Source organism: Neovison vison, chromosome 5, assembly GCF_020171115.1.
Source record: "Neovison vison isolate M4711 chromosome 5, ASM_NN_V1, whole genome shotgun sequence".
Lineage (NCBI taxonomy): Eukaryota > Metazoa > Chordata > Mammalia > Carnivora > Mustelidae > Neogale > Neogale vison.
In genome coordinates this window covers 55577212-55589802 of record NC_058095.1, presented here as the reverse complement: position 1 = coordinate 55589802, position 12591 = coordinate 55577212, and the positions used below count along the sequence as shown (strand labels likewise).

The 12591-nt window shown below is 48.1% G+C and overlaps 1 protein-coding gene across 6 annotated transcripts in view; it reads left to right on the top strand.

Annotated features, from left to right (window-relative positions):
- The window catches only part of RABEP1 (rabaptin, RAB GTPase binding effector protein 1), a 90301-nt gene that overhangs the window by 46496 nt on the left and 31214 nt on the right, over window positions 1-12591 (top strand). For all 6 annotated transcript variants that reach the window (XM_044248869.1, XM_044248871.1, XM_044248868.1 and 3 more), the window contains 3 exons: window positions 4554-4757; window positions 6430-6590; window positions 10054-10173. In XM_044248869.1, coding sequence (XP_044104804.1) covers window positions 4554-4757; window positions 6430-6590; window positions 10054-10173 — 485 coding nt within the window. The remainder of the gene's footprint in view (window positions 1-4553; window positions 4758-6429; window positions 6591-10053; window positions 10174-12591) is intronic.

Sequence of the window (12591 nt, the reverse complement as noted above, 5' to 3'; positions counted from 1 at the left end):
AGAGAGTTGGGAGGTCATAAAGAGCCCTGGGTTTCCCTCTGGGAGGATTGAATTGGTCCCAGATCGATTGTGGTGATGGTTTCCGAGTCGGAGTGTAGTAAGGCAGTGAGGTACCACCACACACGTGTTGTGATAGCCCAAGAAACACTGGCCCTCCAGCAAATGCTGCTGCCAAGGAGTAGCCATTGGAACGTCCTTCCACTGCTGGTGGAAGTACACAGTGGTATGGTCGCTTTGGGAGGTGGCTGGGCAGTTTCTTACAAAAACTAAACCTACTCTTAGCTGATACGATTCAACACTTTTCCTCCTCAGTATATGCCTGAGAGAATTGAAAGCTGTTCATGCAGTTATTTACTAATAATTGCCCAAACTCGAAAGCAGTCAGCATGCCCTTTAGTAGGTGAACGGATAAGCTGGTACATCCAGACAGTGGAATGAATATTCAGCCTCAAAAAGGATGCTGTTGGATTCTAACTGTGGGACACCCCAGAAAAGGCAAGACTACAGAGACAGTGAAATGATGAGTGTTTGCCGGGGCCTGGGAGGGAAGGAGGAATGAATGGGGCAGGGAGGATTTGTAGGCTGGGGAACTCTTGTGTGTGATCCACGGGGGCGGAGACATGTCATCATGAGTTAGCCTCATGCAGACCGTTGGGTGTGTCATGTATAATGTGTGTTTGTAGGGTGTGTCCAGGAGGGGAGCTTGTGTGGGGTGGGGTAGGGAGGGTACGGGAGCTCTGTACTTTCTGCTCCGTCTTGCTGTGAGCAGAAATGGCTCTAAAAAATAAAGTTCATCAGTTTAAAATGCCTGAGGCTGGTCTCATAGTAGCGTGTTGCGCAGGGCACGTGGGTGGGCGGGGCAAGACGGCCCACGGGTCTGTGCTTACGGGAGCTGCGTAGCGGGTGCACGAGGCTTGTAACGGTCACTTCCAAATCTGGTAGGGGAGGACTCCCCACGTCATCAGAACGATGTGTCTCTATGAAACTGCACAAAAGTACAGAATAGGGCAAGAACTGCTGTGTCAGGCCGCGCCACGTAGCCCTGGCGGGAGAGAGCCCTCCTGCAGGTGAGAATGTCTGTAACCCGGCCCTCGCGAGAGCACAAGGTTTTACTACAGCTTGGACGCTGGACTACATCCAGCGTGTTACTTGTGACAGCAGCACTGTATGTGTGCAAGGACATAGTCCCGTTTTAGAGATGCATGTTGTAGTATGTTAGGTGATGTTCTGTTGTTTCTGGGGCTTATTTTCAAAATACGTGGTAGAAAAATGATGGCTGAAATCAGTGTGGTCGGATCTTGGTGCATCTTGGTGATGGGTACGTGAAAGATTGTTGTACTAGATTGAGTTTCGGAGTACATTTGAAAATCTTTATCACTACATATACAAAACCAAAATGGATAGATTACTGTTCTTTAGTTGTTTTTTTTTTAAAAACAAGGTGTGCAACTTTTTTTTTTTTAGATTTTATCTATTTATTTGACAGAGAGAGACACAGTAAGAGAGGGAACACAAGCAGGGGGGGTTGGAGAGGGAGAAGCAGGCTTCCCGCTGAGCAGGCACCTGGATGGGGGACTCAATCCCAGCACCCTTGGATCATGACCTGAGCCATAGGCAGGCGCTTAACCGACTGAGTCACCAGGCGCCCCAGATAACTGTTCTTTAATAATAACTTGTACCATTGCAAACATTTAAAATGTTTGGTACAGAAACTGTAGGTTTTTCTAACTTTTAACTTCTTTTGTTTCTTCATTAAATGTATATATTTAAGGAATATGTAGCATATAATATAGATCTTATCTCAATATGCATAACATAAGTCAGGAACTAAATTTGACCTAGTCTTCCTCTAGGCCCTCTGTGCTGCTTTTACCCTGTGGAAACACGCCACAGATTAGCATTTAAGTTTGGTATTTGCTGCTTTTCTGTTCATAGTGACCACGTGTTAGTCTGGGTAATTTCCAGTAAATAAAAAGGAGCAGGGGTAATCAGCATGAGCAGGTGTGAGTGTATAGACTTGAGCCTTAACAGAATTGTAGCTCTCAGAAAAGACCAAGGTATCCCAAAGATAATGCTTTTTCTTTTATTTCACATTTCACTCGGAACGTGGAGGTTACACATACAGCTTTCCTTCTGTGGCTTCATGTGTGTGGTCCCGGGGTCCTTCCCACGCACCCATCATTGTTTCCTACATACCCGTCTTTCCTCCCAGATAGGTCATTACTTTCTGCAGCTAACGTTCTTATCTCCTTCTCTGGCTAGTGTTTCAGAATGGTTTTTTAAAGATTTCTTTGTTTATTGGAGGGGGTGTGAGGCCGTCGGGCAGACTCCCCACTGAGCATGGAGCCTGTGGGGCTCTCTTCCTCTGCCCTGAGATCATGACCTGAACCGAAACCAAGACTCAGACGCTTTGCCGGCTGAGCCACCCAGGCGCCCCCAAAATGTTTTGATACCGACGTTGAAGCAGGTGTTGTGGAAGTAAAGATCTCTGCACGACTTACAATGAGCGTGACTAGTGTTTCTCCCGTTACCCGGCCTGCCGTTGCTGGGTAATGATTAATGTCCACACAACGTTGAAAAATCCTTTAATATTATCAAGTTGATTTTTTTTTTCAAAGATTTTATTTATTTATTTGACAGAGAGAAATCACAAGTAGATGGAGAGGCAGGCAGAGAGAGAGAGGGAAGCAGGCTCCCTGCTGAGCAGAGAGCCCGATGTGGGACTCGATCCCAGGACCCTGAGATCATGACCTGAGCCAAAGGCAGCGGCTTAACCCACTGAGCCACCCAGGCGCCCCTCAAGTTGATTTTTTTTTTTTTTAAAGATTTATTTGTTTATTTATTTGACAGAGATCACAAGTAGGCAGAGAGGTAGGCGGAGAGAGAGGAGGAAGCAGGCTCCCCGCTGAGCAGAGAGCCCGATGTGGGCCTCAGTCCCAGGACCCCGAGATCATGACCTGAGCCGAAGGCAGAGGCTTTAACCCACTGAGCCATCCAGGCGCCCTCAAGTTGATTTTTTTTAAAGATTTTATTTATATGTCAGAGAGAGGTTGAGCACAAACAGCAGGAGCAGCAGAGAGAGAGAGAAGCAGGCTTCCTGCTGAGCATTCAATGTGGGGCTTGACTCTAGGACCCCAGGATCGTGACCTGAGTGAAAGCGGACACTTAATGACTGAGCCGCCCAGGGGTCCCTCGATTAGATTTTTTCTAGTACTTAGAAATTCATGCCGTGAAGCGTTGCCGCCGCCCCGGCTTGACCACGGTGTGATTCCTTCATGTCGTGCGGCAGCCGGTGACAGAGTTAGGTCCTCAGACTGCTGTCCTGGCCTGTCCACTTCGTTACTGCGGTCTGTAAAGGAAATCGGCGACTTTGCATAGAGACGCACGGTTCTCCTGCATGAGTGTCTCATATCTTCGATGGTGAAAGCCGTGGAAAAGTCAAGAGACAAGCAGCTGAGAGAGTGTTCTCAGAAAGTAGGGTCAGTCAGTACCGGGATGTGTCAAATACTCTTCTCCATCAGAGGAAAGGCAGTTCATTAGAGACCCAGGCAGGGGCCATCACCGAAGAAGAAAAGCAGGCATTAACTGTCTAAAAGATACTCAGCCTCACTGCTGATGGGGGCTGGAGAGTACAGCTCTCACTGGCTTCTCCCCGTGACGTCGGCACGGAGTGTGAGCAGTGGGAGTAGTGACCGTTGGTAAGTGTACGGGGAGCAGGTGCGCCCCCACGTACTGTTGGCAGGTGCGCCCTTTGCAGAGTCGATTGGCCAAACACACGCCCTAGCTGGGCTTGCACGTCAGATAACTTAACACTTAAGAGGTGGTCAAGAGATGTGGGAAAATTCATCCTGACTTTAAGAAATCCTTGATCTTGTATGGCTACTGTGTACTCTGGCTGTTTTCCTCCTCTGTTAACTGTTTCTGGAATGTTTACTTTGCCAGTGTTGGACTACTAGGTATTTTCAGTAAATTGTCTTATCATTAAAACAGCCTTCTGAGATGGCTGTTTCTAATCCCGGTTTGTAGATGTGGAAACTGAGGCCAGAGAGGTTAAATACATTCATTAGCCAGTGGTGAAAGAGGCTCAGTTTAGCGTTAGAACTACGGCCTTAATCACTGTCTGGTCGGATAATTAAGTAAGTAATGGCTTTGTGATACCTTGTATACCTTAACTTTTATGTTTATTAAAATAATTCCATTTGGGGGCCCCTGGGAGGCTCAGTCAGTTGAGTGTCTGGCTCTTGGTTTCGGCTCAGGTCATGATCCCGGGGTCCTGGGATGGAGCCTGGCATTGGGCTCCCTGCTCAGTGAGGGTCTGCTTCTCCCTCTGCCCTGCCCCAACCCCTACTCGTGTACCTGCTCTCTCTCACTCTCTCTCAAATAAATTTTTAAAGAAATGTTCATTTTCTAAGTTAATATTTTAAAATTCAGGGCTTCATTTCCTCACTAGAATGTTAACATCATGAATGTAATGCTTTATTGCTTCCTGGGGATACCAGCCTGACCCACACGGACGCTAACAGGAAGGCTTTCCTCTTTCCCTTTCTCCCCAGAGGACCTGAAGAGGCAGAATGCAGTGTTGCAGGCAGCGCAGGATGACCTGGGGCAGCTGCGGACGCAGCTGTGGGAAGCCCAGGCAGAGGTGGAGAACATCAAGGCCATCGCCACGGTCTCCGAGAACACCAAGCAGGAAGCCATCGATGAAGTGAAGAGACAGTGGAGAGAAGAGGTTGCCTCGCTTCAGGCTGTGATGAAAGGTAAAGACCGAGAACGTTCCGGGAGTGCCGTGGTTTCCTGACCTCAGCGCTGCTGATGGCGGACGGCTGGGCGGTGATCCCACAGGGTCCTGAGCTCGTCTGTGGCTTCCTGCATGGCTCTCGTCGGGGGCACCATCCTCTCTGGAACGGGAGGAGGCCTGCGGTGCTGTCAGCGGCCTGCCATCTGCCTCTGTCCTGGGTTTGGGACTGGGGGTTTACAGGGGCGTTTCCCCAGGGTTGGCAGCAGGGCCAGGCCGGGCATGTGGGAGGAGCTGGCTGCATGGACACGGGGTGTGTGCGGGGCGTGTGCCGGGTGGAGACCTCCCTGGGGCTCAGGTTGCTGCTGACACTTCCCTCCTGTGTGTGCAGTCCAGCGCTGCCAAGAGTTTGCGTTTTCAGGGGAAGCTGGGATTTGATGTGCCCCTTCACCGCAGTCTTCGGGGTCGGAAGGTGCGGGCTGGAGTCCGTGGATTGGCGGGACTTCCGGCCTCTGAGCCTGGGCTAAGGGAGGAGTCTCGGCTTGGCCTGGCTGCTGTCAGCACCAGTGCTCCGTGACTCCTGCCTCTCTGGCCAGATTAGGATGAGACAGAGGAAGTTGCCCCTGAAGCTTTGGGTTCCTGAAATTCGTTTCATTCATACCGTACGTGTAAAATAGTGGTGATTTTCTCTGCCATGTTGGCCTATGTGTCATTTTTGCCCTGCTGCTCCGACAGGTGGCTGGGTTCGCAAGCCCTGTCTCCAGGTTGGTGGCTGTCCCCTCGGGATGAGTGTAAGCCTCACGGTGGCTGGCGACAGTGGCTCACCCGCACGGTGGCCGGTGACAGTGGCTCACCCTCGCAGGAGTCCCGTTCTTCCCTCAGAAGCAGCAGCCCAGAGGCGGGGACTCTGGGCCAGTTAGAGCCTCCATGATGGCACCTGTGTCTCTGGGCCTTTGGTCCTCGTGGTTCTCCATCCCTTAGCACAGGGCTTTCAACACGGTCCTCCTCATGGCTGAAAAGTGGCCGCTGCACCTTCAGTCCACCTCAGAGAAGCAAACGTTTTCTCGAAGCCTCCAGCATGTACCTGTCCCGTTTACTGAGGGGCGTGGTTGCCCGTAACTACAAAGGCAGCTAGAGAATCTGGTTTCTAAACTGGGCCACTGAGTTCTTAACAGAAATGGGGTTTTGTGGGGCAGGAGCAAGGGATCGAAGTTAGAGGCTGCCAGCAGTGTATCTCCCAGAATGCTGTACGATTATACTGACGGTGAAGCCATTTGATGAGGACCGTATAGACTCCTCTCAGTGTAGAGTCCTGAGACCCAGGGCACTGTCGCAGATGTGTATTCCTATCCCCCACGTCTCAGGCTGTGGGTGGGGTGACAGTCCTGTTGGTGTCGCAGCCGATGCCTGCGTGTGCTGGCAGAGGTGTGGCGGAGGTTGGCCCCCTCGGCCGAACTTCGCTGTGGGGCCTGGCACTGGCAGGGCCAGACCTTTCCTGGGCTTTCTCTGTCTGGGAGGGAACATTCGGCTCATGCTGGTCCTGAGGATTGGATGAGCTTCAGAGCCGTCAGTGGAGAGAGAACCAGAAATCTCACCGTGGGTTTTGTTGCTTTGCGAGACCCGGGGCGGGCTCCTCCCTTGGTGCCTCCCGTGGTGGACGCGCCCCGACCTGTGCTGTGCGGTGCCTCCCGCAGAGACTGTGCGCGACATCGAGCACCAGTTCCACGTGCGGCTGGAGCAGGAGCGCGGCCAGTGGGCGCAGTACCGTGAGTCCGCCGAGCGCGAGATCGCCGAGCTGCGGCGGCGGCTATCTGAGGGCCAGGAGGAGGAGAACCTGGAAAACGAAATGAAAAAGGTACGAGGGAGTGTCCTTGCGCAGGGGGGTCCGATCCGCGTGCGCACACAGGGACTCTGGTCTGCAATGGAGGCCGGTTGCATGCAGAGTGTAGGGCTGGTTCCCCTGACACACGGGATGGCCGTGTGGCCACCGGCCTCCTGCCTCTGACGCGCGTCCCCGCCGCAGCTCTGCTGGTCACCTGGCCCCGCACACGTTTCTCCCTGTCTGTGACACACACAGCTCCCCTGTGTGTCGTGTGTGCTGTTCGCTGCCTCTCTGTCCCTGCTGGCCAGGGAGCTCCGCGGGGGCAGGAGTCTTGTTTGCTGGTGGAGCCTGCAGACTCGGTGCTTGTGTCCGGCACACGCGTGACCGTGAGTGGGTCTGACCGGACCTGGACACCAGATGGTGGTGATCTGTCCTTCTTAGCACGCAGTGGTTCCCGCGCGAGGGCTGCGCCGCCCGCCGCGCTGAACACGGTGCGGCGGGTGCCTGAGCTGGGCCGGAGAGCCAGGGTTCCCCCGGGGAGGAAAGCCAGAAAGCTTTTTGGCCTGTGTCATTAGATGAACTTTCCCTTTACTAATGGAGGCACAGTCATGTATTGTAAGGCACTTATTATGAAAAATAATGGCTAGAATTGGATTTTTTTTATGTCATTCGGATTAATCATTCTCTCTGGTCCCTCATTCCATACAAGGACAGTTTTGTGTTTTTAGAAGGTTGTTTGGTTTTTCTAATAACATAAAAGTCATCTGAGAACCCAACACCCCGAGTAGAAGCTTCAGACATGAAGAATGGTTTTTTCCGTTCCATCTTGTTCCAGGACAAGCCTGTAACTCAGCGTTTCCATGAGGACCTGAGTGTGTCTCGGTGGCTGCTAGAGTCACTTAGTCCTGTGACGGTGTGCTCCACGGCAGGCCCCGTGTCTGGTGCTGTCACTGGGAGTTCTAGCCCATGTCCTACCAGGAGATCATTCTTCTGATACATTCACATCCATGATTTTCACAACCTGCCACTTCTTGTCATTCTTAAAATTTGTTTTATTTGTAAGATAAACTTTATTTTTTAGAATGGTTTTTGATTTCCAGAAACACTGTGAAGATAGTAGAGAGTCCTATATGCCCCACTCCTGGTCTCCCCCGTTACTAGGATCTGCTGTCAGTGTAGTATGTTCGTCACAACTGACAAACCAGCGTTGATTCATTCTTACGAACCCGAGTCCATGCTCATCAGTTTTTACCTAACGTCCTTTATTATGTTCTAAGATCTCTTGCATGAAAGCACATTGTGTGATGCCATGTGGCTCCTCTCGACTGCGACAGTTTTTACAATTATCCTTGTTGTTGTTCAAAAGCAAATAAAAAAATCTGTTTAATAAAATGGAACACCCGGGGGGCGCCTGGGTGGCTCATTGGGTAAGCCTGTGCCTTCAACTCAGGTCATGATCTCAGGGTCCTGGGATCAAGCCCTGCATTGGGCTCTCTGCTCAGCAGGGAGCCTGCTTCCCCCCTTTCTCTGCCTGCCTCTCTGCCTACTTGTGATCTCTGCCTGTCAAATAAATAAAATCTTAAAAAAAAAAATAAAAATAAAATGCAACACCCAGACATAAAAACAATTCTAAGAAAATTCATAAAGGAAGGCCATGTCCTTATTTCATTGTTTATAAAAAATGAGCCTACGAGAAGTGTAATTGGTATGAAATTCTTACAAGCTGTTTGCCTGGAAGAGAAGTGCGAAAGGGAAGCCTGTTCCGTCTTCTGCTCAGTGCTGCCCTGGACGTGCAGCCTGGCAGTAAAGCAGAGGAAAGAAAGAAAAAGTCATATGGGTCAACTTCATCCATGAAATCATTGCATCTGGATGACACTTTCTTTTTTGTTATTGTATTTTTTTCCCTAAATTAAAAAAATTTTAATTCCAGTGTGGTTCACACACACTGTTACCCAAGTTCAGGTGAACAGTGCTTCTGTGTCTCGCCCATGCTCATCACTGCCACAAGTGCCCTCCTTAATGAGTTTTTCCTTTTTTTTTTTTTTAAGATTTTATTTATTTATTTGACAGAGCATGAAAGAAGGAACACAAGCAGGGGGAGGGGGAGAGAGAGAAGCAGGCTCCCCGCTGAGCAGGGAGGGTGACTCGGGGCTCCATCCCAGGACCCTGGGATCATGACCTGAGCCGAAGGCAGTTGCTTAGGAGACTGAGCCACCAGGGGCCCCTGAGTTTTCCTTGTTTTTAATGACCTTTCTGCCATTAAAAAAAAAAAATCATCTTTACAAGTTTTGTTTATAATGATATGCAACACGTGTGGGGTCATCGTTACATGGGCACATAGCTCAGTCTGTGTTAAAGTCTTTGCTTCTTTCCTCTTCTATCAGCAGGCCTCTATAGGTATCCCAGATTAGCCGTGACTAAAGATATTTTAAGCTCATATGTCTTTTCCAAACAGGACTTAGTTAAAAATAAAATAAGTGATGAAATGACTCTTTAAGGACTGGAAAACCAAGCGAGTCCCTCTTTTCTGAGGAGAGGTTTTTTAGGGAAAATTTCCATGCATATTTGGGCATATATGATATTTTCCCTATCATGAACGTTTAAGGGTAAACTGGAGCTCTTTTAAATTTAACAAATAAGGTTAATTTTCATTTTCACTAGAAGGGAAAAAGCTAACTTTTTGAGTCTCCTTTTGTTTCTGTGTGTATATATACATGTACATATACTTACACATTATATACACCTATGCCCATATATATACACACACCCATTATACACACGTATGCGCTTATATACATTATATACACATATCACACGCATGTATACTTATGTAATGCATATTATGTATACAATGTATATATATTATGAAAATCAAGTTTCTTACCAGTTTACTAATTTATGGGTATTACTTCCTTTTTTAATCTATGTTTTTGAGAATGAAAGAAAACAATATGATAGTTTTAGGAGTCATTCTTTGGGTTTGTCTCATTTAGATATCAAAAGTAAAGTATTACATAAATTACTCCTTAAAATAACAAAGGTGGAAGGTTTTTTTTTATAGCAACATAATTTTCCAAAATTTTAGAAAATACATTGTATTTATGTTGAAAAATGAATCAATCCTTTTATCCAGCCATTTCGTGAGAAATATGGTCTCATGAATTTAGTAACTAAAATTATGAAAATGAAAGTATTATATGTGTTTCCTTTTATATATCGGGTCTTTTCCAGTTAATTGATTTAAAGAATCAGATCTGTTATAGTGAATCCATTTTCCTACTTCCCAGTTTCTAAGAGGAACATTGGGGAAAATCGTGGTGATGACTTGAGACAGAGTTGTGTGACGTTGGAAAGTCAGACGTGGTTCCGTTTAGCTGGCACTCACACAGCACCTGGTAGGCCACTTGCTGTACTGAGTCTCACAGCGGAGGACTCAGCGTTTCTTGGAAAAGCAGTGAACCAGTAAGTCAGGGTATTTTGTTCTTTTTAACCGTAGGCTCAAGAGGATGCTGAAAAGCTTCGGTCTGTGGTGATGCCCATGGAGAAGGAGATCGCGGCTCTGAAGGACAAACTGACAGAGGCGGAAGACAAGGTTAAAGAACTGGAAGCCTCCAAGGTTTGGAACGCTGTAGCTCGTTCCCTGAACCCAGGGCCCTGACCTAATGCCATGAGCAAAGTTAGAGTCACTGAGGGGGTAAAAACTGGAATTCAGACTGTGTGTCTTAAAATCTTGCTTTCTTTAAAATGCAAAGGAGAAAAACACTTGGGGAGGATTTTGTCCTGATGGTTTTTGTTTGTTTGTTTTTAAAGATTTTATTTATTTATTTGAGAGACAGTGAGAGAGAGCATGAGCGAGGAGAAGGTCAAAGGGAGAAGCAGACTCCCCAGGGAGCTGGGAGCCCGATGTGGGACTCGATCCTGGGACTCCGGGATCATGACCTGAGCTAAAGGGAGTCGTCCAACCAACTGAGCCACCCAGGCGTCCCTGTCCTGATGGGTGTTTTAGACGATGACCGGAATAGTGTCCTGCTGCTCTGTGAGCCGCGGTTGTGTTCATGTTCATGTCAGAGCGAGGCCCTGCCTGATTCGCTTTCCTATCGAGGAAAATGAGCTCTTGGAAGTTGATTTATTTTCCTGACATGAGTCCCAGAATTGATGCCGTAGAGATGATGTAGTTACAGTGTGGCTGGATTTGTTGGCCATAAATGTACAACTGAGGAAATACAGAGGGAATGTTGAAAACGTTGATAATTAAAAGAGAGTAGGAAAGAAAGAAAGATAATAAATAGGTAGTAAACAAAAGCACAGCATAGGAATGTAGGAAGGGGAACTAAACGTCATCGCCTGCTAAAGTAGATGGGATTAAAAAAAAAATCTAAATTTGTATTGCTTATAATAGACCGAAAATAAAACTGCAAGATATGACTGAGGATAGAGGAGTATCTAAAGACATGCCACCCAAATTCTAACCGAAAGAAAGCTGATGTAGTAATTGTGATCTGAAGCCTCCAGGATGTAGGGGAAGGAGTGTGGAGATGGAGGGACCCCACCTCAGAATTCATCAGTGAGCCGTGACAGCCACTCTCAAGGGCATCAGACACACCTGGAAATTCGTGAGCTAAGAGGGACAGTTACAGGGGGAAATTAATGTGCACAATTCTGGTAGGAGAGTGAGGCTGATCGTAGCCAGTGGTCGTGTGAGAAGAGGAAAATGTGAGCCGGACTGTAGGGGTCTGATTAATAACTTTGGCGTAGCAGATCAGTAAGAGAGAGACTGTGTCTTCTGCAGTAGCGGAGGCTCATATGGGGACCTTGAGCAACTGAACCTCATCTTACTGCGCTTTGCTTTTCTCAGCTGTAAAATGGGGGCAGTGGTACTCCCCCCATAAGGCCACTGATAGGATTATGTGAGTCTGCAGGTGTGAAGCCTGGAAGGTTGTGCCAGGATAAAGTAACTGTTAGGTTCAGGTGCATGAAGCTTTTCACAGCGTCACAGAGGAAGTGCTGAGAAACTTTGTTATGTAAACTCAATTCTGTTGTTATGCCAAAAATACTGTTGTATGAACTCAGCTGTCTGACCACAGGCCATTAAATTAGCTCCAGTATAATGGTCACTAAAATAAAATGGAGATGGAAAAAAATAATCTCATGGAAAAAGGCATTGTAAAACAGTTAAAGTAATTTGAATGTTTTACTCCAGATTCCAGACAGGCGGACAGTAGCACAGACAGCAGGAATATAGGGAAGTAATGTACTGCAGAGCAGAAATGGTGAAATAGAAAAGCAAAAGAAAAACTGAGAATGTCAGTGTAATGGGGAAAATGGGCAAACCGGTAAGAAAGACAAAATTCCATTAAGACTGATCGGGGGGCCCTGGGTGGCTCAGTTGGTTAGGCGTCCCACTCTCGATTTCGACCCAGCAAGACCCGATGCAGAGACGGCATCAATCCTGAATGGGGGCCAGTGAGGCTGACAGTTGTTCACGTAGAAAAGCAAGAGGATGTGCCCGCAGATGTTAGACTCAGCAGCAGTTCAAGAAAGTTGTGCCAACAAGATCAGCGTAAAAAATCATATTCTCCAGTAATCCATCCAAGTAAAGAATGTAATGGGGGGAAAGAAGTCCCATTTATAGTAATAAAAACAAAAACAAACGGCTCCTCCCCCCCGCCCCTGCCGAAAAACCCCAAATCAATTCTGCGTTGTCGAGTTGTAGGTACCTGAGAAAGTAAACATAAGTGGGTATGATCATTGTGGAAAGAGCTATGATGAAGGCCCGAGCACGTGTGTGTGCCTCAGGGACAAGACAGTGGGCGTCTTACGTCTTACAGCACAGGGTGTGTATCCCCAAGTTCATCTGAGTTCAAAAATCCCACTCTGAATACAGTGAGAGCTTGGAAGGGGCGCCTGGGTGGCTCAGTGGGTTAAAGCCTCTGCCTTCGGCTCAGGTCATGATCCCAGGGTCCTGGGGTCTAGCCCCGCATCTGGCTCTCTGCTCAGCAGGGAGCCTGCTTCCTCCTCTCTCTCTCTGCCTGCC